Source organism: Mizuhopecten yessoensis, unplaced genomic scaffold (genome assembly GCF_002113885.1).
Source record: "Mizuhopecten yessoensis strain PY_sf001 unplaced genomic scaffold, ASM211388v2 scaffold9253, whole genome shotgun sequence".
In the NCBI taxonomy this organism is placed as follows: domain Eukaryota; kingdom Metazoa; phylum Mollusca; class Bivalvia; order Pectinida; family Pectinidae; genus Mizuhopecten; species Mizuhopecten yessoensis.
In genome coordinates this window covers 586,324-612,689 of record NW_018407955.1, presented here as the reverse complement: position 1 = coordinate 612,689, position 26,366 = coordinate 586,324, and the positions used below count along the sequence as shown (strand labels likewise).

General features: G+C 34.1%; 1 protein-coding gene across 2 annotated transcripts; it reads left to right on the top strand.

The window, feature by feature from the left end:
- The first annotated feature begins 179 nt into the window (after positions 1 to 179).
- On the top strand, positions 180 to 25,165 carry LOC110457596 (calcipressin-2-like). Of its 2 annotated transcripts, none has more exons than XM_021508931.1 (4): positions 180 to 527; positions 17,322 to 17,495; positions 18,230 to 18,401; positions 19,682 to 25,165. In XM_021508931.1, the coding sequence occupies exons 1-4, from the start codon at positions 309 to 311 to the stop codon at positions 19,822 to 19,824; spliced, it is 708 nt and encodes a 235-aa protein (XP_021364606.1). In that variant the 5' UTR covers positions 180 to 308; the 3' UTR covers positions 19,825 to 25,165. The 2 variants fall into 2 exon arrangements, with proteins under 2 accessions (XP_021364606.1, XP_021364607.1); XM_021508932.1 differs by lacking the exon at positions 180 to 527 and adding an exon at positions 16,915 to 17,010.
- Positions 25,166 to 26,366: the final 1,201 nt, after the last annotated feature.

Sequence of the window (26,366 nt, the reverse complement as noted above, 5' to 3'; positions counted from 1 at the left end):
TCTCAACTCTGTAATAGAATTGTATCGATATTTTTTTTCTTAATGTGCGAATTTGGCACACGTTTGCTCCTACACATTTCAATAGAATTCTTGTCTGCAATACACGCGTTTAGAATTTATTTTCCGTTGTCGAATTTCCCTTGAGGTACCTCTTACTTTAGGGAATTCCCTTTGATGACGTCAGCCGGAGTCCCCAGCCTGTCATTTCGTTTTTTGACGTAACGACTCGATCGATGTATAGCCAGTTTCGCCCGAAGGATTTGACTTTTGCTTAAAACAATTTGATTAAATTGTTCATTTGGTGTATAATGCGAGGGGACCCGTCACGTTTTGATACTTCGGAGAGTAATGACTGCAAAATGGCGGAAAATGGACACGAAAATATGGACAGTGTTGATGATAGCCTGCAGGACATTGATGATTGTGACGTAGGGAATCCAAACGATGAGGATTTTTACGATGATTTACCAGACTCAGTGATTGTAACGAATATTGCGGACAGTGTCTTTCTCGACCCTGATACCCAGGTTTGTTTTACAAATATCCGATAACTGCCTTATTTTGCATTAATTGTGTGTAACTTATTTTTGCAACACGTGACACTGACAGCATTGATGCCGGTAATTTATAAAATTCTAGATATGTCGACTACTGAAAATGACAGGTAATGGGAAGTGACTTCACTCACAAACATCTCGCGGTTAAATGTGAGCTCGAGTCACATTGTTGTATTCTATATGTTAGAACTTCCCAGGGTTTAGAGAGATTTTGTTTCAAATCATGATCAATGAAACAACATATTTATTAATGACTAAATTAATGAGTTAAGTTGAGTTTTAGTTATATATCTATACAGTGACCTGAGGCTCATGTACAAAAGACCTTTGACTTTTTGACAGATAGATATGTCTGGCATAGGGACCAGAGGAAAGTCTGCATGATTACCAGGTATCTGTACTCTGCTAATACTGTAGACTAACTATTCATAATTTATATCAGGAGTGGAAAAATGCACGGCCGGACAGGGGTTCGAACTCCGGCGAATTCTAGACAGACGCTCTACCAATTGAGCTTCCAGGGCCCGTATTCATGAAACTTTTCTCATGCTCAAGCATGGATTCTGTGCTCAAACCATCTTTTTTGCAACTCGCTTAACTTATGTCACACGATCACAAAGTCAAATGTTAACATTGGAAACAGCATCTGGCATTAAGTCTCTCAAAACGTTTCCAAATCATTGACAAATTTAGATTGATTTATTAAGTTATAACAAGAGCAAGAAATTAGACTTGAGCACAAAATCTATGCTTGAACATGAGAATGGTTTCATGAATACGGGCCCTGGTCACCAACGATTGACCCTGTCCTGTTCCGCTACATATAAATGTATGAAATTAAAAATAATGTTAGGTTATATATATATAATTAATACCTGTGAATACTCAGGGATCAATCTAGATTTTAGGGGAAACTGCCCTTTTTCAGATTTGGGGGGAATCAAAATTTGATACAAGGTTACAGCATCATGAAGGTAAAAGATAAATGTTTTGTCTGACATTTTGAAACTGTTGAACTTTAAAGAAAACATATATAGGGAAAATATTTTGAAGAAAAAGCGGCTATTTTCTTGTTGAAATAGGGGAATTTTGAAGCACATAGGGGGAATTTCAAAGAACAGGGGAATTTTCTTCTGTAGGGGAAACTACCCATAAACGGTAGTGAATCAAGTCTAGATTCATCCCTGATGCTCACAAGCCAGTTACATGGATGAATGTGATGAAACTACCCGATCGGACGTAAAAAGGTTGGGGTCACTTGCCCGACCACGTTAGCCCCAATCCCTGTTTCACCCTTTCAATTTGTAATATATAATTTCAAACATCATTTGATTTTGAGTCTGCTTCAAGTTTTATCTTCCATACTGTATATACTTAACATGGAAAGGAAGACTACAACAATGTTGAAAAGATAAAAATCTTCAGTATTTGCATCAAAGTAGGTCAATGGAAACATAAGATCAATGGTTAAAGTAGACCAATCAGAACAGTAAATCAATGGTTACAGTAGATCGAAGTTACAGACAACAACTGGGGGTTGGAGACCAATGTTACAGACAGTAGACCAATGGGTAGAGTAGACAAATGGTTACAGTAAATCAATGGTTACAGTATAGATCAAAGTTACAGACAACAACTGGGGGTTGGAGACCAATGTTACAGACAGTAGACCAATGGGTAGAGTAGACAAATGGTTACAGTAAATCAATGGTTACAGTAGATCAAAGTTACAGTAGACAAATGGTTACAGTAGATCAATGGTTACAGTAAATCAATGGTTACAGTAGATCAAAGTTACAATAGGCCAACAGGTATAGTAGACAAATGGTTACAGTAGATCAATGATAATAGACTGGACATGGTCAGTTACAATTTGACCAGGTATAGATCTCAGTTGCTTAAAGTGCATCATCTTGAGTTCGGAGGTCCAAGGACTTGATCATGGTCTGGCCGTTGCATATTATTAATTTCTGTCTGTATTATTTCCCCCAAAAAAGCCACAACATGTGTCTTTTGATAAAGCTATAATTATGCTGTATGAAAAGTTTCCAATGCATAGTAACAGATTTTAGAAGTGGTAAGGGAATCCTTAATTCATTCACCCCTGAAATTTCATAATGAACTATTCCAACCTTTTTAGAAAGCTGATTCACAGGGTAGATTTGATGGGCATTTATATGCTCTTGTTTGCAGTACTCTTATTATGGCTCTGCCCGAGACATTATTGTAAATCTTTGTTACACTGTTTAATCATGATCAGTGCAGCTGTGATCATGAATGTGTGTGAGGCACTATTGATTATCACTGTACTGGGTTTCTTTAAACACTCATGTACCGGTACATATCCTACTTTGTAAATAGCCATAAATTCAATTTTGTTATAAATCCACCTTGTCCTATTTGAAGCATCAATGTTTTCCATCTAATTTCTGAATACTTCGAACGTTTCTCGCACAACCTATTTTTGTCAGATATTGATCAAATTAATAAAAACACAATGATATTTCTTACTATTAGGCGATATATATGCTAAATGGTAAACAATAGCTGATTCTTATTATCCGACAATGTGTCTGAATATAAGCCCACCTGAATATATTACAGTTCAAGGGCTGTACATAACATGCATATAACAGGGGCTATACTTTGTTACATGTATTTGACAGGGGCTGTATATATATAACAGGGGCTGCACTGTGTTACATGTATATAACAGGGGCTGTACTGTGTTACATGTATTTGACAGGGGCTGTATATATATAACAGGGGCTGTACTGTACATGTATTTGACAGGGGCTGTACATAACATGTATATATAACAGGGGCTGTACTATACATGTATATAACGGGCTGTACTGTACATGTATTTGACAGGGGCTGTATATGCTATACATGTATATTTGACAGGCGCCCCACTTACATGTATATAACACGGGCTGTAAATGCTATACATGTATATTTGACAGGGGCCCCACTTACATGTATATAACAGGGGCTGTTCTATACATGTATATATATAACGGGCTGTACCGTGCATGTATTTGACAGGGGCTGCATATGCTATACATGTATATTTGACAGGGGCCCCACTTACATGTATATAACACGGGCTGTAAATGCTATACATGTATATTTGACAGGAGCCCAACACTTACATGTATATAACAGGGGCTGTAAATGCTATACATGTATATATAACAGGGGCTGTACTATACATGTATATATATAACGGACTGTACTCTGCATGTATTTGACAGGGGCTGTATGTATATTTGACAGGTGCCCCACTTACATGTATATAACAGGGGCTGTGTATACGTACTGTACATGTATAAACAGGAGCTGTGTATACATACTGTACATGTATATAACAGGGGCTGTGTATACGTACTGTACATGTATATAACAGGGGCTGTATATGCTATACATGTATATTTGACAGGTGCCCCACTCACATGTATATAACAGGGGCTGTGTATACGCACTGTACATGTATATAACAGGCGCTGTGTATACGTACTGTACATGTATATAACAGGGGCTGTGCATACGTACTGTACATGTATATAACAGGGGCCAGTCTGATACTGTACATGTATTTGATGCTAAACAGATCAATGCAACCTGTATGAAGATCTGGGAACAGAGTTCTTTTGAGCAAAAGACAAATAACTTCAAGGTAGTTATACTGGCAAATTACAGCTGAACCATGCTCATAAATGTTACGAAGACAAAATTAATGTATATATATATTTCTTAAGCTGAGGGGACTATTGGTTTTATATAATAGCTATATTTTCAATTATAGTATATCAGTTCTATCTTCTTGTAATATGATGTATATACATTTATGTACATGTAACTGTTCTGTTTCACTGTGTTTGATAAAGGAGGGGATCGCTCCGAAAATTTGACAACCTAAACTTGTCCACACTGTTGGAATTACTTCTTTGCCCCATATGTATATAATATACATTTTTTTTTATTGTTTATTGTACTTCTTTAGATGATAGTCCTGCTTATACATTTTATGAAGGGGAAAGTAATTTATGTAATGTATTAATATTGAATAGTATAAATACATTTTTTAAGATACTGTACATATATGTTTTTTTATCAAATTTACCTACACTGCGGCTAACCCAATCCCCCCGGGGGCTGTGGGATGGTGTCATAACAGGACACACTGTCACAGAGTGTAAAACTTTACATTTTTACTATGAAACTTAAGGTGAATGTTCACCAACATTTCATAAAAATATACTTAGCTCATGAGGATCAGAATTTATTCTCCACAAGAGTACCGCGGGGTGGAACAATATACGCCCATCAAATGCCATATAGTGTTATATACTTTCTTACATTGAAATAAGATCTGCATCATTCTAAGAGTGGTTAGCTGACATGCTATAGAAAATGTATCAGAAAATCTCTGGACAAAAAATAGAATACTGAATGGACAAAGGGCAATAACTTTTGCAAAAATCGTCTAATCAAAATTCTTTTAAGAGAGACACAACTTCATATCATAATTACTGGTAAAATGTATACCAAGTTTCAAAGAGATCCGTTGAAAAATGTAAGAGGAGATTGCCGGACAAAGATCAAATACTGAAATAAACAAAGGGCAATAACTTTTGCAAAAATTGTTGAATCAAAATTCTTTTCAAGGAAACACAACAACATATCATGATTATTTAGCCTACTAAGTGTCAAAGAAATCCGTCAAAAGTTGTAAGAGAAGATCACGGACAAAAAAAACCAAATGCTGAAATGAACAAAGGGCAATAACTTTTGGAAAAGGTGTTGAAACAAAATTCTTTTAAGGGAGACACAACTTCATATCATGATTATAATGTATACCAAGTTTCAAAGAGATCGGTAGGAGGAGATTGCCAGACAAACAAAAGTTTACGCCGGAGAGACGGACAACCCCATACCATAATACTTTCGTCAAATTTGACGGGCGTATAAAAAGGGACTGACGTCCAGGGGTCTCATAAATGGTCACTTAATACAAAACCTGAAACAATTACATATTTTACTATAGAAACTATCTGTCAGATTTTGATGAAACTTGGTGGTAATAATCAACCCAATCCTCATGACCTCTGGACAATGATTTATATAGGGAAGTGACATTTTTTTTATAATATTTTGTTGATTTTCAGTGAGAAATAATTCTCAAATTTACTGGTAGTTGGAATTCTTATTATATGATAGCAGTTTTATCTATTCCTTTTAGGTGGTAAATATTACTTTATTACTGACCTTTTCTGTTTTATAATTTTACTGGTATGTTATTTACTACAATTATATATATATATAAATGTTGGTCACACCCCAACATTATTTTATAGAAGCCAATCCTTAGTAAAAATGAACACCTGGTTATATGTACCTTTAAGCTTTGTCATATATGCTTACTTTAGCATATAAAGAGAATGCATATCATTTTAAAAAATATTTTTTTTAAGATTTTACAGTCCATGCTCCTTTGGAGTTTCTAAAGCAATTCAAAGATCATGTTCACTTTTAAACTTTGTATGGAATTATCTGAGTTACAAGTCATTGGTGCATGCTAGAAATGGTAGCAGTTGTAATTATTGTCCTGCAACAGTGTATGTATCATATATAAAAATAATGTAATTTATCATTGTCTGGTTGGTCTTTTTAAAAAAAGAACTGCAACCGAGGAAGATATATATTTTGAATTTAAATTTACTTTGGATTTAATCATATTCAGTCTATATCATTATCAAAATCATATCACAAATGCAAGTTAATAAATTTGTTGTCGGAAACAAGATCTAATCATTTAATACAGTTAAATATATCAAATTAGATGGCACACATAAATATTCACTGACATAATCTTCATCCTCTACTAACAATGCATTGTCGTGTTACATCCAATTGCCTGCCCCAATCCCTCTTTTTCGATGAAAGCCTCTGGCTCTTCCCAACTTTCAACTGACAACAAACCGTCTTAAGACACTTGTTGCATATTATTGATTTTCTACCCGACTTTGACGTCTAGACTTTAAGGGGTCATAACCAATATTAAAAATTGGCTGGGTATTTTTGGTAAATAAGAGGACGATATATGCGTAGATGTATTTAAACAAACATATTAAAACAAGGATAAAACCACGCAGGATTATCTATCCTAGCTATTTCCCGAAGTATTTCATACACTGATATTACTTTTTTTCATTAAAGAGTTCCAAATAGGGCCCCTTATGTATCAACAAACGTTAAGTATGTTCTCAAATATTTGAGACCGCCTTCGAGATACACCAATTTGAGAAATTCTCAGCTAAGTACATACTTAGCTTATTAAGAATGGAGAGTTAAATATTGAGAATTAAGAACTAAGAAGTTTCAAGATTCCGGGGCCTGGCTGATCCTCATCCACAATATCACATTCAAAGCTGAAAAATTAAGTTGATTACCAGCCCTTATTAGGTCAAGTACAGTATTTACTATTACGTGTATTATTCAATAATAAGTCTTTTAGTGGTAAAACATTTAAATGATTAATGAAATAAATATTATTGAGGGTCAATTTTGTTCAAAATTATAAAACATATGGCAAGTACAGTATAACCTTGTTATAATGCCACTGTTTTTTCCTGGAGAAAGTTTTGGCATTATGAACTGGTTTGGCAAAAGATTGAGGGAAAAGTATATATTTATATAAGGAATTCTTAAGAAAATGAGAAAAAAGAACATTAAAATATATTGGCAATAATATAAATTAAAACAAGGTGGCATATAAAATGAGGGGCATTATATCAAGGTTTTAATGTTTATACAAACCGTTGATACTGTATATGCCGTATATAGGTTTATTGATAATTTTGCTTGTACATGTATAGGAAAATGTTAAAATTGACAAAATGCAAATAAATCACGCGAGTATTTAAAAAGAATGTGTTATTGACAAAAGAAGACATCACATTAAAAATGGCAATAAAAACATGTTCACTGTACAAGATCTTCAGGTGCATATGTTATATCTATACATCTTAAAAATCATAAATAAGTTTCATAACAGTAGTTTCTAAATTCTATAAGAATACAATATTTATGGCTCCTTAGCGTCTGGCATTTGGCCATGATTGTTTGAAGTTGTGAATATAGTTTCTAGCTGTGTGAGAATTTAGAAAAAAAATGCTCATCGGCTGATATTTTATCTGATAGAAATTAATATTTGAAATTTCCTTCATCCTGCCATAATGGTTTATACTTTTATCATTACATGGACATATATAATATTGAATTATATGTCATGTTGTGATTTATTTTATCAATGTACAAAAGCATGGTAGCCATTGAAAATTTGGTTGAAAGTCAGACTCACAAGAACTAACAGAATTATTGATTTTCACCCAGGAAGAAATTTTGATATTTACACTGTATTAATTTTCACATGATCATAGCAATATTATGCATCTGAATAAATTTGATCATCGCTCTGAGATCAGTCATCAACTTCTGAATTATTCCATATTTTTTATCAGAAAAAAATGAAGACTTGTTTGTGGAACCTGCCTTTTTCAGAATCTGGCCAGATTTTAGAGTTAGCATAATATTAATGATATCTATTTTTGTTTACTTTGAATTCATTCTTTGGTTAGCTAAAGCTGTTTTCAATAGATGTACGATCAATAAAATAGCAACCTTTCGTGGGAGAGTCACGTCACAAGACAATGCAGAGCTCACGTAACAACGCAACTCTATAAATATTTTTTTGTGCAAAGTCCCATTCATCAAAGAATTGAGTGTTTAGAATGGTGAGTGAGAGATCTTTGAGCTCAGATCGGCTTTCACGGGAGTGTATAATGCTATTACTGTCGACTATCTGCACGATAAACATGGAAATTCACACCCACGTTTTATGCAGAGTTTTATACAGAATCGCATGATTTGTCAGACTTGTCACTCAGTGCTGTTCATGTTGACCTTGTGAAATATGAGGAATCCACTGAAAGGTAAGAACTGACCATGAACTGACCATCCACTGACCAGATAAAAGGGTTGGGAATCACTTAAAAATGTATGATCGATCATCACCATTTCTCAAACTATTGATGACTGAATATTGATCAATCATAATGATAAATAAATCTGATAGGAAAATAAATTTAGAGCATTTTTAAATTTTGGTGAAAGTGTTTGCCAAGATGAGCAGTAAGGTACTGCAATATACATCATGGCAAAGACATGTACATGGATATCCTGATATTCTCTCAGCATCAAGTAGTATAGCCTAACATTGCCCAGGCTTGTTTTATTTGTGTCTCCATTCACTCCGATTCACAAAGATCCTTCAAAATGAACAATTTGGGCATTCTCGAAAATTCCAGGGGTTATATGCTCACTAATAGATTCTCTGTACCTGACAAAATCAAATGCACACGGTTAGCTGTTTGATTGGTTTCAGGTGAGAAATTCTGACCAATCACTAGGCTGATATACCTGATATACCAGCTGATATACCTGCCCTTTGACGATTACAGAACAGCCACACTCAACTTCAAAGCTGGTCAATTTTACCAGTTACACTGTTGCATGTAGGCGCAGTAGTCTAGTGGTAGGATGCCAGGTTCATGACCGAAGGGTTGCAGGTATATAAGAACCTCAAATTATTATTATTAGTCTTGCATGATTGTTTTGATGTACATCAAAGGATCATTCTAGTTCCAGAAGGTGTTGTGCACTGAGCCTGCAATTTCGTCATGTCATATTTAAGGGATGCAGAGAACCTAAGTGAGCGTAACTCATGGAATTTCCAGTTTGCTATATGTGATGTATAACAAGGTCTTATACTGAACAGACAGATGTTAGATGTGATTGCTATATGTGATGAATTACAAGGTCTTATACTAAACAGACAGATGTTAGATGAGTTTACTATATGTGATGTATAACAAGGTCTTATACTGACCAGACAGATGTTAGATGAGTTTGCTCTATGTGATGAATTACAAGGTCTTATAATGAACAGACAGATGTTAGATGAGTTTTCTATATGTGATGTATAACAAGATCTTTTACTGAACAGACAGATGTTAGATGAGTTTGCTCTATGTGATGTATAACAAGGTCTTATAATGAACAGACAGATGTTAGATGAGTTTTCTATATGTGATGAATTACAAGGTATTATACTGAACAGACAGATGTAAGATGAGTTTGCTCTATGTGATGAATTACAATGTCTTATACTGAACAGACAGATGTCAGATGAGTTTGCTCTATGTGATGAATTACAAGATCTTATGCTGAACAGACAGATGTAAGACGAGTTTGCTATATGTGATGAATTAAAGGTCTTATACTGAACAGACAGATTTAAGACGAGTTTGCTATATGTGATGAATTAAAGGTCTTATACTGAACAGACAGATTTAAGACGAGTTTGCTATATGTGATGAACGTAACTCATGGAATTTCCAGTTTGCTATATGTGATGTATAACAAGATCTTATACTGAACAGATATATGTTAGATGAGTTTGCTATATGTGATGCATAACAAGGTCTTATACTGAACAGACAGGTGTTAGAATTCACTGTCATTTCTTGAAAAAGATTTTTTCAAACAGGTCGTGTTTGTTTAAATTCCTTAAAATGTTCATATAGTCCATAGTGAATGTATGCTTAAGTCATTCACCCCTGAAGACACATTTAAAATCTTCCAATTCAAAGTTCGGTATAGTTCACTATGAAATATCAGGTGTGAATTTTAGATGTATAACAAGATCTTATACTGAACAGATAGATGTTAGATGAGTTTGCTATATGTCATGAATTACAAGGTTTTATACTGAACAGACAGATGTTAGATGTGATTGGTATATGTGATGAATTACAAGGTCTTAAACTAAACAGACAGATGTTAGACGAGTGTGCTATATGTGATGAATTACAAGATCTTTTACTGAACAGATATATGTTAGATGAGTTTGCTATATGTGATGAATTACAATGTCTTATACTGAACAGACAGGGGTTAGACTTCACTGTCATTTCTTGAAAAAGATTTTTTCAAACAGGTCGTGTTTGTTTAAATTCCTTAAAATGTTCATATAGTCCATAGTGAATGTATGCTTAAGTCATTCACCCCTGAAGACACATTTAAAATCTTCCAATTCAAAGTTCGGTATAGTTCACTATGAAATATCAGGTGTGAATTTTAGATGTATAACAAGATCTTATACTGAACAGATAGATGTTAGATGAGTTTGCCATATGTGATGTATAACAAGATCTTATACTGAACAGATAGATGTTAGATGAGTTTGCTATATGCGATGAATTACAAGATCTTATACTGAACAGACAGGTGTTAGAATTCACTGTCATTTCTTGAAAAAGATTTTTTCAAACAGGTCGTGTTTGTTTAAATTCCTTAAAATGTTCATATAGTCCATAGTGAATGTATGCTTAAGTCATTCACCCCTGAAGACACATTTAAAATCTTCCAATTCAAAGTTCGGTATAGTTAGATGTTAGATGAGTTTGCTATATGTCATGAATTACAAGGTTTTATACTGAACAGACAGGTGTTAGAATTCACTGTCATTTCTTGAAAAAGATTTTTTCAAACAGGTCGTGTTTGTTTAAATTCCTTAAAATGTTCATATAGTCCATAGTGAATGTATGCTTAAGTCATTCACCCCTGAAGACACATTTAAAATCTTCCAATTCAAAGTTCGGTATAGTTCACTATGAAATATCAGGTGTGAATTTTAGATGTATAACAAGATCTTATACTGAACAGATAGATGTTAGATGAGTTTGCCATATGTGATGTATAACAAGATCTTATACTGAACAGACAGATGTCAGACGAGTTTGCTATATGTGATGTTTAACAAGGTCTTATACTGAACAGCCAGATGTTAGATGAGTTTGCTATATGTCATGAATTACAAGGTTTTATACTGAACAGACAGATGTTAGATGTGATTGCTATATGTGATGAATTACAAGGTCTTATACTGAACATACAGATGTTAGATGAGAGTGCTATATGTGATGAATTACAAGGTTTTATGCTGAACAGACAGGTGTTAGATGAGTTTGCTATATGTGATGTATTACAAGGTCTTATACTGAACAGACAAATTTTTAGATGAGTTTGTTATATGTGATGAATTGAAAGGTATTATCCTGAACAGTTTGCTATATGTGATGAATTACAATGTCTTATACTGAACAGACAGATGTTATACAAGTTTGCTATATGTGATGAATTATAAGGTCTTATACTGAACAGACAGATGTCAGACGAGTTTGCTATATGTGATGTATAACATGGTCTTATACTGAACAGACAGATGTCAGATGCGTTTGCTATATGTGATAAATTACAAGGTCTTATACTGAACAGACAAATTTTTAGATGAGTTTGTTATATGTGATGAATTGAAAGGTATTATCCTGAACAGTTTGCTATATGTGATGAATTACAATGTCTTATACTGAACAGACAGGTGTTAGACTTCACTGTCATTTCTTGAAAAAGATTTTTTCAAACAGGTCGTGTTTGTTTAAATTCCTTAAAATGTTCATATAGTCCATAGTGAATGTATGCTTAAGTCATTCACCCCTGAAGACACATTTAAAATCTTCCAATTCAAAGTTCGGTATAGTTCACTATGAAATTTCAGGTGTGAATTTTAAAGTGTGCTTTGTGAAAAAAGAAAATTTATATATATCTTCAGGCAGTAGCTCTGTTCCTTTTTGTTCAGAGAATAGACATCCATGATTTGTGATCTTTTAACACTAGGTGCCCATGGTATTGGAGTTTGGAAGAGAGGGGGTTACCAAGGTCATATTATTGTTCACAGAACTATGGTACTGTTGTTGTAAGGTGTATTGTGTATGCGTAGCCTGTCTTGTGATGTGAGAATGAAACCAAGGCTTTGTGATGAAATCTGACAGCTCGTGTGGTGATGACGTACTTGGGCCAGAAGACATGTTGTTCCATGTCATGTATCACTGCTAATTTGTCAGTCTAGTTAAAGACTTGTTAGCTTAGTCAGTTATATCCAAAATCTATTATTTGTTGAATTTAAAAAAAAACCACCATACATGTATACCAGATATATATTGTTTGTCAAATTGGGATACATTTTTATTCTTCATGATGCAAATTTATAAGTCAATTTCAATATAATTAACACTTTAAGAAAAAATGCTATACTTTAAATTAACCTGATAGTTCTTACAAAAAACACATCAGGCGTGCATGGAACTAATTGCTCAAAAGTTTGATTAGCTTACCAACAAATTACTGCAGTGTTTTATGTAGGATATGTTTCCAAAATATTATTAAAAATCTGTAATAAAAATGTATGGACAGAGATTTCAGATAAATTTCTCAGTAAAAGTAACAAGAAATAGTCAGAAAAATTTAAGACAAATTGAAAGTTTTGTGAAGAAAATGAAAACAATTAGATTTGTCAAGCTGACAGATCTTTAACAAGAGCACCTTTGTAATTAGGCAGGATTAGATTATATGTATATAGCCACACATTTTGTTCCCTGATTATTTCCAAAATAGCTCACAAGTTATTTTTGGATTTTCATTTACAAATGATTGAAATCTTTAGATTAAACTTGGCGCAGTGATGATATAACATTTCTGATATCAGACAGTTTTTAGGTCACCTGAGACAAAGTCTCAAGTGACCTATTGCGATCGACTTTTGTCCGTCGTCGTCCGTCGTGCGTCCGTAAACAATTTACATTTTCGACTTCTTCTCAAAAACCCCTGAACCAATTTGAATGATATTTTGCAGGAACCTTTTATGGACAAAGATCAACAAAAGTAGTGGCCGGATTAGTCCCAAGACCCCAGGGGCCTGAGGGGCGGGGCCAAAAAGGGTCAAATTGACTAAAATTTCTAAAATATTCTTCTCAAGACAAAAATATGGTGGAATCAAATACTCTTCATAGATGGAAGGGTCTTAAGGTGCTTTACCAAAATTGTGAATTTCTTGACCCTGGGGTCTCACGTTTCCCCCTGGGGAGGGAGTAAACTATACTATAGTTTATATAGGGAAATCACATTTTGGACCAACATTTGTTTAATTTCCATTGGAAGTAATTCAATTTGGGTTTGCATTATCAGTATTATGTAGCAGTTTAATAGTATGCACATATGAGCCCTGACTGACCCCCCAAGGCTATTTGGTGGGGCCAAAAAGGGTCGAATTGACTGAAATTTCAAAAATCTTCTTCTCAAGACCCAGATATGATAGAATCAAACACTCCTCATAGATGGAAGGGTCTTAAGGTTTATGACCCTAGGGTATCACATTTACCCCCTGGGGAAGGAGGCAGGGCGGGGGGGGGGCGGGAAACTTAATTATGGTTTATAATGGCAAATGAAACTTTGAATAATACATGTAAATAACTTGATTGGAATTATATCCTTGAATTGACAGTTTGATACTTCGAACATTTTCAGCCAGCCCTACCCCAAGGGCTGTAGGGTGGGGCCCAAAGGAGTCAGTGTGCTAAAATTTCTTCATTTTCCTTGTTTAGAATCAGAGGTGCTAGTTTCAAATACTTTTTAGTCTTAAATCTGTATGCTAGATATTGAATAAGGTGGTTTTATTGTTTTTTGTCAGTTTGAATAATATTTCTGTTCATGTTAAAAACAAAATCACCTCTCTGTATAAATATATCAGGTGACCGTTAAGGCCCATGGGCCTCTTGTCATAATTAGACCTACAATAAGTTTAGGTATATTAAGTTTAATAGGTTAAAATTTCTGATATCAGACAGTTTTATAATTATAGACTTACAGTAAGTTTAGGTATTTTAAGTTAATAGGCTCGCTTAAAATCTGACATACAGTTAGATAGTGTGGGTTAACCCTTTCACCACTGTAGACCACACTATGTCTTCATCCAGATCAATGCATGGTTGAGTTTACTACAGTTGCATAGGGATGAAAGGGTTGAGGATCCCTATCCCACTGCAGTTAACACACTAGAGAATCCCACTGTATTTTTTTAGCACAGTAATCTCCCCTTAATTTCATTTAAGGATCCTTGTACCATTGCCAAAAAATGTTTTTAAGTATTGGAAGCTGTTTTTCCCAGAATGATTATAGTTTTGATAAACCGTTCCTGAAAAGAAAACCAAACTTATGAGGATTTTTATGAGAAACGTAAATGAACAAACTATAATCAACAACAAAAATGAAGCGTGGCTAGTCCTTGATTGTAACCTGGACTTCAGGATAATGTTCTATTACTCTAACCGACTGAGCTACCTGGTCAACGGAAATCTCCTGGCCCAACTGTAATACTTTTATATCCAAACGGAAGTTAAAGGGAGGTAACTGTATATAGGGAAAATATAAATTGTGATGGGCCAGGGATCCTTAAGATATAACGCGACTGTAGTTGGACCAGGCCAGGAAACTACAGCTTGTCAGGAAGCTCAGTTGTATGAAGCAACGTTTACCTGGACATTGTGATCGAAGGTCCAGAGTTCAAAACCCAATCTGACCCAGTTTCATTTTTACTCTCAGAACACTGTTATTAATGATATTTTTTTGATTTTCATCTAAATCATATTTTCATCAATGTTCCCCAAGATATGAATTCTTTTTCATAAATGGTTTCTTAAACCTATAGTCATAGCAGTAATACAATGTCCAGTTATATTTTTTACCAGTGGTACAGGGATCCTTAATCCAAGAGCTACATGTAATAAGTTGGGAGGATACATCAATGGGAAAATATATACAGTACACACCACAATGTCTTTTTAATGAAAAGATATCTATATTAATGGTACATATTCGTCATCCGGAAATCAGTTATTCTTCGTTTCTATTCTAAGCATTTTCTGTCTTTTGTCACTGCCAATGGTAACATTTCTACCTAAATGTGTCCAGACCCCTGTTTGTGTGGATATTTTGGTTTGTATGTACAATAAAACTGTGTTAGTCCAGACACTTTGGTTTGTGTACATACTAGAACTTTAGTAGTCAGAACATTTTAATTTGTGTGTGCATAAGAAGTTGAACCTTGTTAGTCTGGACACTTTGTACATCAGAACCTTGCTGTCCTTGACACTTTTGTTTGTGTCTATCATGGAACATTTGTAAATGTGGACCGTTTAGTTTGTATGTACTGTGAGTATAACGTTGTTAGTCTGTACACTGGTTTGTGTGTATACATGTACAGTTGAATCTTCTATTGAAAACACATTGTTTATGTTTACATTTTGCAGACTATTAGCTTTCCAATCGTTAATGTGATGACTAAGTGTCCCAATATGTATTCAATTGCCGGCTTAAGTTTTATTTTATTTTATTCTTATTTGTTTAGCGTGGTTTACGAACAGCTGAAGGGCTACGAGTCGCTTTCCTCAAGCTTAAGTTTCTGTTTGTCGTCAATTTGACATTGATTGTGTATTGATATTTCATCAATTACTAATTAGCATCTAATCAGTGTTTAATTGAATTAATTTTGAATTGATCTCATATCACTTATAATTAATTTTACATGTACTATACAGTACTTATAACCCTATTGTAAACACTCCCATTCTGATACAAACTTTTGTCATGATCAATCAATAAAATATGTTTTTTGTGAATTCTTAAAATAAATCTGGATTGACGTTTATAGAAATTTGATCAAGATATTAGTGTGCCATAATAGCAATTAAAGAGGTAATCAACCGTTGATGTAATTTCTGAAAGGTGGATTTTCTTCCCGGCCTGGTCAACTTACATCATATCGAGATAAAATTTTAAAACTTAGATAGCTATTGGAATTGGGACACAGACACTTGTTTGGATTATAATAGTACATATAAAGTCTGTATATTACTAGAAATATTTATGGAGGGACAATTTTGTTTAAAATATATTAGAAATGATTAATTTTTCAATTTGATTAAATTTTCTAATTAAGCTGACAATGCTTTCACCAATAAAATCCAAAGCAAAGTGCTAAATGTTGTGTACTGTGCTTTAAATATTTATGTTGGATACTGTTTGAGTGGGGGTGACATTAGTATTGTCGAGAAACACAATGTTCACAGATTAAGGTTTAGTGTTACCGGTTCCTGCGTCACCAATATTCTAACAAAGTTAAACCCATTAAGGCAATGACGTAAGTTTTTCGGTACCCTCGCATCCCTCTTAGTAGTCATAGAATGTTCCAAACAATTGATAGACTAGTTCATTGTTAAAAATTAGAGGGAAGTTTGTTTGAAACATGTTATTCAAATCTTAAATTTGATTCCATCGTCAGATTTGCGTCATTCTATTGGGTATTTTTCAGATTCATTTATTTGCTAATAACAATCAAATTATTAGGCCCACACAATCTTTTGATATTGTGGCTTGACTTTTTTTGTGTAAAACTGTCAATGCTATTATGTGTGAAAATGTTCCAGAATCACTGGTTTGTATAAGCTTATAACTGACATTTAATTTACAGAACTTCATCATTGTTGAATCATTATAATTATACTGTTTGAAAAAAATATGTACTTTGTAAATATAATACAAATGTATTATATGAGTAAATATCCTCAGTTGGTGAAAATTGTTTAGCAATCTTTTCAATTACAGCAAAAGTTTAGTCTATAATTATGTTATTGACAACTTTGAAAATTGTGCCTTAATGGGTTTTCTTCAAAGCACAATCTTGAAGTGTTGACTTGTATTTATTTTTTAGTTGATAATTAAATATTTTGTTTTTTTTAATTTCAGAAACAGTTTGAAGAAGTGTTCAGATATTTCGATGAATCAGTGACTTTTAATTTCCTGAAAAGTTTCCGTCGAGTGCGAGTGAATTTTAGCCATCCTGAGTTTGCCGTGAAGGCAAAGCTTAGCTTACATGAAATGGAAGTTTGTGGAACCTGTATCAAGTGCTACATGGCCCAGGTAAGTGTTTTACCTGTATTTTCTCATTAACATTTTCATTTTGTAGTTATACTGTACCAAGCGCATTTGCCTTTCACTGGTGATACAAGTGTTCAAGTTCGCTTTTGATATTCAGAGCGGTGATGCAGCGAAAATTTCCTGTTATACAGTTATTGTTAATTTAGAGGAAATTTATGAACAAAGTGGAAACTGATGGATATATCTACAAGATGAAAAATGATGAAGTGGAAAAACTGTTAAAAAACTAGAATTCTTTTTTAAAAGTTCAGATATGTGATTTGTTTTGGTGAATTCTACAACAGGTGGATGGTTTCTCCTACCAAATGTTGATGTATTTTCCCGTGATCTATAGAAATTCGGCTGTATTATACTTATTTCAATGAAAATATCATAGAAATTTCTTTTCTGAAAAGGCATTGGGACCTGTGAAGTTTGCTGTCTGGATTGAATTTCCTGTTTGTACTCAAGTTGTGTGCTCAAGCTTTCTCTCTTGTAATTCACCAGTTTCTTGCAAGGGGAAAAAATAAAACATTTTTTTTTTAATGAGAATTTTTTGGTTCAGGAAGTTAAGGCAAAATATTAACAAAATATTAAATAATGTATAATCTAAAAGTGTCTTTCTCTTGAAATTTAGCTTTTGAGTTTGAACTTGTAAACTGTTTTATAAGAACAGACTCTTCTGTACCATGATGAATTAATATGATCTTGAATTATCTCTATCCTTAAATTTACAGCCGCGCGACAAAAGTCGCGACAAAACTGACCCACACCTACAGCTCCCTGCCCTAACAAAACAGTTTTTGATCTCTCCACCTGCCTCGCCCCCTGTGGGCTGGGAACCAGTCACTGAATCGGAACCCATCATCAACTACGACCTCCTAGCGGCCATGGCAAGCCTCACGCCAGGTAGGTACCTGTTATGGTCTTAATAATGTGACCGTCACCTTAAAGTTGACCTTAAAATTTAGGGTTGATTGAAGGAAACAGGTACCACAAAGTGAAACTATAAATTTACTATATTGTCAACTGTTTCTACAAGAGCTGGAGCTCAGCATCTTTCTCTTGCTCTACTACTATGTCTAACTCTCCTGGCCTTAGGGTATCTATTTCTGGCATTGTCATCACCATTTTGCAAGAAATATTCCATAAAAAATCACAAATTATAATGCATTTTACAGAATTACAGTTGTTCAAAATTTGAATGTTTGAAAATCGACCTGAAAAGAAAAGAAAAAAACATAAATAACTGCAGGGGTCGAAATCAGGACCTTTACATTGCAAAGCCTTCATTTTACCAATGTTGACATACAGGAATTGCATATATGCAGCATCTAAATGAGGAGCGCCAATGGCAGAACAGCCATTTTTAGCTCTCCTGGCACAAAGCTTATGGTATGGTGTGTTGTTATTCCGTCATCCGTCAACTTTTTCTGTAAATAACTTCTCCAGAATAACCAGGAGGCCAAGAGTAATGATACCTCGCAATTAGGTACCTGGAACAGGTGTAATAATGTTTCCTCAAATAAATGGCCTTGCCCTACGTTCAAGTTCACAAGTGTCAGATGTATAAAAAACCTTAAAACAGCTTCTTCTGAATAACCAAGATGCCTAGAGTGTTGATATTTGGCCAGTAAGTACCTAGGATGGAGTGCTAGTGAGTTTTCCCAAATAAATGACCTTGACCTACTTCCCAAAACCAAAGGGGTCAAATATTTAAAAACCTTTAAACAACTTCAACATTACCAAGAGGCCCTCAGGGTATGAAATTAGGGATAGCGAAGTATACAGTTTCATTTAGTATGGAACATTCTTAAACCAAGGAGACTCAATATATGGAAATATTTGCAAACTTACTTTCTATTAAGAACATTTTTGCCTGATTGTTCAGATATCCAGGTGAGTCATACAGGCCCTCTGTGCCTCTTGTTACATGAACAAGATTGAAGTTACCAGTACCGTCAGGCAGGAAATATCAATTTGAAATCATTTAGGATGTTCTGTCACAATTTGAATTTCACATCACATCATTATTGGTCCCTGATTATGCAAACAACTTGACACAATTTTTCAGTTGGGAAGCATTCACATGTAATGGTTCATGCTATTGTTGGATTATAACAACATTTATGGTTGATTGGTTCATCTAAAGACTGTTTTAAAAAAAAGTAATTATTATTTGTTAACAGGAGAAGCCCATGAGCTCCACAAACAGACAGAAAGCCAGCCTGCTATCATTGTACATATCTGTGAAAATAAGGAAGCTAGCGACCTTTATGGGGACAAACGCCCAAAACTGCCGCAAACCCGCTGTCCAGAGCGTAAGACGTGATGCCGTTACTGCTGTGTGGATCTTCTTTTTCTTCCTGAAACCAGTTATCTCATTTCCTGTAAAAGGACAGTGTTGTAAAAAAAACTTGGGGGCTAATAACTTTTAACTTCCAGTAAGATCCTAGGTTGCGATTTAATTAAGAACAGTTTCTAATATTTGCTCTGATGATACTGTTACCCTGTGCAGGGCTTTCAAAAAGTATAATTTCAAACTGCCAAAATTATGCTTGTATGTGAACTTCAAAATACATGAGTTCATTAGCAAACTGTTAGGTGAATAAAGCTTGTGGAACTGTGGACATCATCTTTCTTGGTGGAATATACCAATAGACGAACAAATATAGGATATTGTCGAGTCGGAGACAAGTATATTACTGCAAATGATTATTTGATTTCAAGTCGGTACATGGTGAAACATGGTATCGAAAGTTTTGTACAGATTTTTGTAACAATTTGTGTAACATTAATCTAGATTTACTTAATGTGATTTTATTTGCATAAAAGAATTCTCTTGAAAGTTGGAACTTCTGGACTGTAGATCTGGAATCGGCCCACAATAAGGACTTTGTTGAGAAAGGCTGATTATGAGGTTAAGCTTACTTTAAAAACTGTATGCTTTTACATCCTGCATAACCTTGTGTATACTTAAATGGAAGGACTGGAAATGTCACTTTAAATATCATTTCCAGTGTGTCCCTGGAACTTAAATTTTGAAGCGATAGGGATATTAATACATTTTTTTCTTATTGTGCTGGGTAGACATGTGTATTTATTACACTTGAAAATATTATACTCCCGTTTTGGATCCAGAATTATATTGTTCAGACAAAAATATAAAAAAGGTACTCACACTTATGTATATGTTTTGGAAAATTTAATTTAAAAAAAAATACTGTGTAATTGAACTTTATTGACTGTAGTGAGAGACGGTCAAGTTAAGGTTGCTTAACTTAGGGGCATCTTCCTGGTTCAGTTTTTAAACATTATCAACAGAATCATCAACCAACAAAAAGATCAGGGTGCCAATAAAAAGGGCAGGGCACCTTGCAAGGTATACAAATTAATGTAGGGTGCAACACCTTGCTATTCTTTGCTAGCTGAAACATTGGTAAAATACAACCAAGTCTCCTTGTAAATAGATGTATTGATATATACAAGGCATTGAGGGAAATCTTTACACAGCTTGCCACATGATATCAATCCATTATATTGACAGCGTGTATCTCTTTCGTGTTATTTGTTACATTTTTTACGTAGCTGTTAATGTGTCATTGTTTCGTGTACATTCTTTTCCTTAAGTACATGTTGCATGCTATGTAGGATTATACACACACCTTACGTTGTTATGGTAACATAACAAGCCTCTTTATGAGATCTAAACATTTTTATGATATTGATTTAGGTATTTTTTTTTCAAGCTAATAAGATAGGATTTACATGTATTGGTAATGAAACATCAACACGAAATGTGACAATAGATGAAGAGACACCAAAAGATTATATGGAATTAAAAGTTAAACAACACCACAACAGAATTTTATTACCGTGTAATTTAACATTTATATATTAATTTACATGCATTCCCAAACAAATTTTATTTTCCCAATAGTTCGCATCATTAGTCATTGTTTGCATTAATTTGATAACAATTCAGGATGAATGCTACCTTGTTTTAACATGAATTTTAATTCTAGGAGAGTTTGACTTGGAAGACAGATTTGTTTTATTAATCATAAATTAATTGATGACATCTTTGAAAGGTACACAAGAATTAACAAAGATTCAATACTCAACTATTTTGAAAATAAAGTTACGATAAGTAACAGGTATAATGTGTAGGTTAAGCTATCATGCGTCTATAGGGAAGAAAACAGATTTGTAGATTGTGTAAGGTTGCTTATGTTCAGAAGGGAGATAACTCTAACATATTTTACCGGTATGACATAGAAGGTAACTTTCATCCTTATTTAAGAGTATATAGAAAGATGAGACTTTGAAGGGAGTCTTAAGATTTTATGTATTACATGTATAAAGTATCATATATCAGGTACAAAAATGATAACAGGAGAGATATGAAAAGCTGTTAGACAGATGTTGTAGAAAAGGAATTCAAATAAATACTGTAATCTGTCTGTAAAAACCGTTTTGTCTGCACTTCTCCTTCTAAAGTATTTGACCAATTTTAACGAAACTAAGCACACATCCTTTCCATCACAGAAATATATTTGCGAGACTGCTGTGTTGTTGCCAATGCTTTAAAGAGAGTTATTTCCCTTGATATGCATTATCTAATAACATTATCAAGACAATAGGTCCCTTACTTTCTATCAAATCTCCTTGCTTGAAAACTTGCTTGAGGTTATGCTTTACTATAATGAGACCAACTTACAATTATCATTTCAATGACTTTTTATGCGGAGTTATTGCCCTTTCCTTGGTAGAGTTTGACAAGCAGTATTGTTATCAACTAGGAGGGCATATTAAATAAGCCATGAGCTTATACAATTCGTTTTAGGTTCGATACATTTCTTAGCAAAATCATATTCTAGTTAAGAATTTATCAAAGGAGTTGTTTTTCTTGGAGAATTCAATTGCTGTGAATTATCAAAGTTTTATTTATGTGTTATGGTGAAAAAATATGAACCAGGCATAAAAAGGATTGTTTCATTGTTAGAACACTACACAGTGAATAGAATTATTTACATATATATATAATTAGCCTAAAACTTTGTCTCACAGGAGAAACACAGAATATTTTTCTGTTTTTTGTTGTTGTATTTATTGTCGTTGTAGATATCATTACAAGCTTCATATAGTAAACCTGCATCTATTGGAATATCTCATCCAAATCAAAAGAGTTAAAATTATTTCTTTGTTGATATATATATATCTTTAAATTAATTTTTGAAAAAAAAAAAAAATGGTTCAAATTACTGTGTATCGGGAAAATTTAGCTTCAGTTTATTTTTTGCCTTTTAGGCTCTCTGTATTGTAGTAAACAAAACGATATTCATAGTAATCAAATGTGAAATGGGCAAACATGGATTTTACTGGCGAAATTTGAAAGTTAGACTGCACGAAAATCTCACTAAATACAGTATAGCACTGTTTTAAGCAGTTGAACGGATGTTATACTGTATTTTTTTGGATATGTAAGACTCACAATGATTAGATTTTAAGTCTTTAAGATCAATCACCCCTTTTATATGTGGTTAAGATGGAGACAACCCAAGGAATCAGATATTTGATGTCAGGAACACGGTTTCGGCTGTCTCTGTCACAGAAATGATTGATTTATCAGTTCAAACATGTTGTGCTTTTTTCACAAAAATTTTCATAAAAAATCTTCATGAGATAATTGAAAGTGTGATTGAATGTCTTCCAGTGAAACATATACAGTATAACGGGCTATTTGTGCACACTTAAATTTTTTGAAAGTTTGACCCAAAATTAGAAAATCATATTTAGACGAATTGCAATTTTAGGATCCAGAAATGTGAAGGAACTGATATCCTCCATTTCTATTACTATTGATGGATAGGTATTTGTCATAACCACATGCTTGCAGTTTTTTGGCATCATTACGACACAGTTATGAAGTTAATTATCACAGCTCATTTTTACGCTCGTCATATTATCCTGCGCATAATATTTTCACGATCACGTTATTGACTGGGGAAATCACGAAAACTTCATCCCCCTGAAATATCCTGCTTTACGATATCTATTAAACAATCTCAGAGATTTATGTAGCTATGTTTGTGTAGTTCAATGTAACAGATTAACTGATGGCTGTTTCTTCTCATTAAAGTACAAAAATAAATTTTGATCCCTATACTAATATAATCTGTGAAACGACTCTGCTGTTTTTTAATATTTCACAAGTGTGGCCTTCAGGCCTAGAAAGTTTTTTGTCAGGACTGGTATAATTTTCAACATTTAGTTTTTTTGGTGGTTTTTTTATCTACTAGTCTGATCTATATTACAATAATATAGATCAGGCTAGTAGATAAAAAAAAGACTAAAAGATGTGGGTTAGTACACTAAATATGAAATTGTACACCCCTGTTACCTAAAACTAATCAAATGTGAAATTCATGTTTAATTTTGCACAAACACTATAGTTGCTTACCATGACATTCACTATCAATTTTCCCTTAGACTTGATCCAGGTAAAGTATATTACAATGCACTAAGGCATAAGTGCATACACTCTCCTACCCAATTTTATGCAGAGTTATAGCCCTTTGTTCAGCTTTGATTCCAAAACTTGACAAGAGGTTGGGGACACTGATGAGTACAGTATTACACAGTGGTGTTTATTCTGCAAGAATTTTAATATTTAATATTGTACATTTTTATTTGTAAACAACAGTAACCTATTATTATTCCAACTGTTGGGTCTAGAGAAAATAATTTTTCTTAAGTCATAACTATTACCTGTACACAAATGTGTTTAAGTGAGATTTATGTTTGCCTGAAAATGAGTCAGGGTATTGGGAATACCTAAACCCCTAGTACACTCGACCACCCAACCGTTGTATCCTGCCTGTCTGAAAAGCTCTGTATTAAGAAATCAATGTAGATATGTTTACTGACGTTTGTTCCAGTGTTTTCTGATGATATTTATAAGAATATATAAACATAGAGATGTATATCAAGCCTATAGTAACACTAGACACAAACTTTCAAATGCCCTAAACATATGCATTTAGCCGATTACAAAGTATACACTGATAAAGTAAACGAAAGAGCATCAACACCAAGGATTCCGTTATGGTAGACATTTTATTATTATCCAGTTTCGGTAGACTAGGTCTGCCGTCATCAGAAACATGTTGACAATACGTCTGCTGTAACGGACTCCTTGGTGCTATCGATGCTCTTCCGTTCACTTTACTGAATTTATTACTCTTTGATGGAGCTCTGTTTGAATACCCTTGTGGTATCCACCTCTGATTCCTGTACCAGACAGACCACTGCCCGTAGGATGTTGGATCTCTGTGCTGGATAATTGTGTTGGTTTACCAACATTTTTATTCCACTTTTTCATCAAAGTATACATTAGTATTTCAGCATCAGTTTGTTTGTTACACATACCATGACTGCATATCAAATTAACTTGCTTCCTTTACAAACGATGATGTTGTCCAAAACTGTGACCTGCCTACATGTTGCTGCTCCAGGATGTCTTACTGTGGAGCACTGTGTAAGTAGACTTACTTTCTACAAACTGGTACTAGTTGTCTCCCCTTTATAAGCCATGATCGACAGCAGCTGCCTGCTATTGGTTGATCTATTGTTATATTGCTGTTTGTTTATTAAAGAATCTATGAAATCAACCTTTGCTTCTGTCTTATCATTCAATCTGTAGCGAACAGTACATTTTGATTTCACTATATTTAGGGGTGTGAAATTCCTCTAGCCTGATGACCCATCGTCCAGTGTTCGTCCATCAATGGTCAAATATTTCTTTGAAAGACTTCTTAAGAACTGGAAGACCTAGGGTATTGGTATTTGACTACAATGTAGTAGGTTCCTGGTAAAGAGTGCTAAAAAATTGTTCTCAAATAAATAACCTTGATATACTTTCAAGATGACATCAGGGTCTAATGTGTTAAAAACCTTTAAACAACTTCTTTTGAATAGCCAAGAGGCCTAGAGAAATTATATTTGGCCTTTATGATGATGATGATAATTAGCCAGTAGCATGCTGTGATGTGGTGCTATAAACTGTCTCCAAATAAATGACTTTCAAGGTCACCAGCATAATATATGTGAAAACATTTGAACAATTCTGAATAACAAGGCCTAGGGGCAATGATATTTGACCAGTAGTATGCTGGTATAGAGTAGTACATTTGTATAAAGTTTCCTCCTGTAAATGACCTTGACTTACTTTAAAGGTCACATGGGTCAAATGTGTAAAGATCTTTTAAACAACTTTCCTAATAACTAAGAGTGCCAGGGTGATGATACTTTGCCGATAGCATGTTGGGATATAGTAATACAAAGTTTCATCAAACAAACGACCTTGACCTTCTTTCAACGTCGCAAGGATCGGGTGTCAAATATGCAAAACTAAACCAAAAAGTTCTTCTGAACAAAGTGGAAGCCAGGGTAATGATATTTAGCCAGTTCATGTATAAACATAAGTCTGGCTCCCAAAGTGCACTCCACTTCTCTGCCCCCAGAAAGATCATACCCTTTATCATATAACTGTTACTTCCCTTGACCCAGGCCAGGGATGTTTCATAGCAAATAAGGTCAAAAATGTCCTTACCCGTACATAAGGGAGTAGTTTAACCCCTTTCGGGTCACATTCTCTACCATCCTGGCTTCAGTTATACAGTGTTCAGTTTCATAGGCCCAGGGCCATTTCCTACCAGATTTACTCAAAATCCCTTCAACTGTTACCAGAGTTGTAGTTTCTTCAAAGGAAAAGTTCTTGATGGATGTCACACCACAGCATACGCACATTGCCACTTGGGCTCTGCGAGTTAGAAGTTTGGTTTGGTTTAATTTTGTTTAATGTCCTTTTAA

What these genes read in the sequence shown, in the direction of transcription:
- LOC110457596 (XM_021508931.1), top strand. Translation starts at nt 309, where the DNA reads ATGCGAGGGGACCCGTCACGTTTTGATACTTCGGAGAGTAATGACTGC. An exon ending in TTCTCGACCCTGATACCCAG is followed by an intron (nt 528 to 17,321) that starts GTTTGTTTTACA and finishes TTTTAATTTCAG; the next exon opens with AAACAGTTTGAAGAAGTGTT. An exon ending in CATGGCAAGCCTCACGCCAG is followed by an intron (nt 18,402 to 19,681) that starts GTAGGTACCTGT and finishes ATTTGTTAACAG; the next exon opens with GAGAAGCCCATGAGCTCCAC.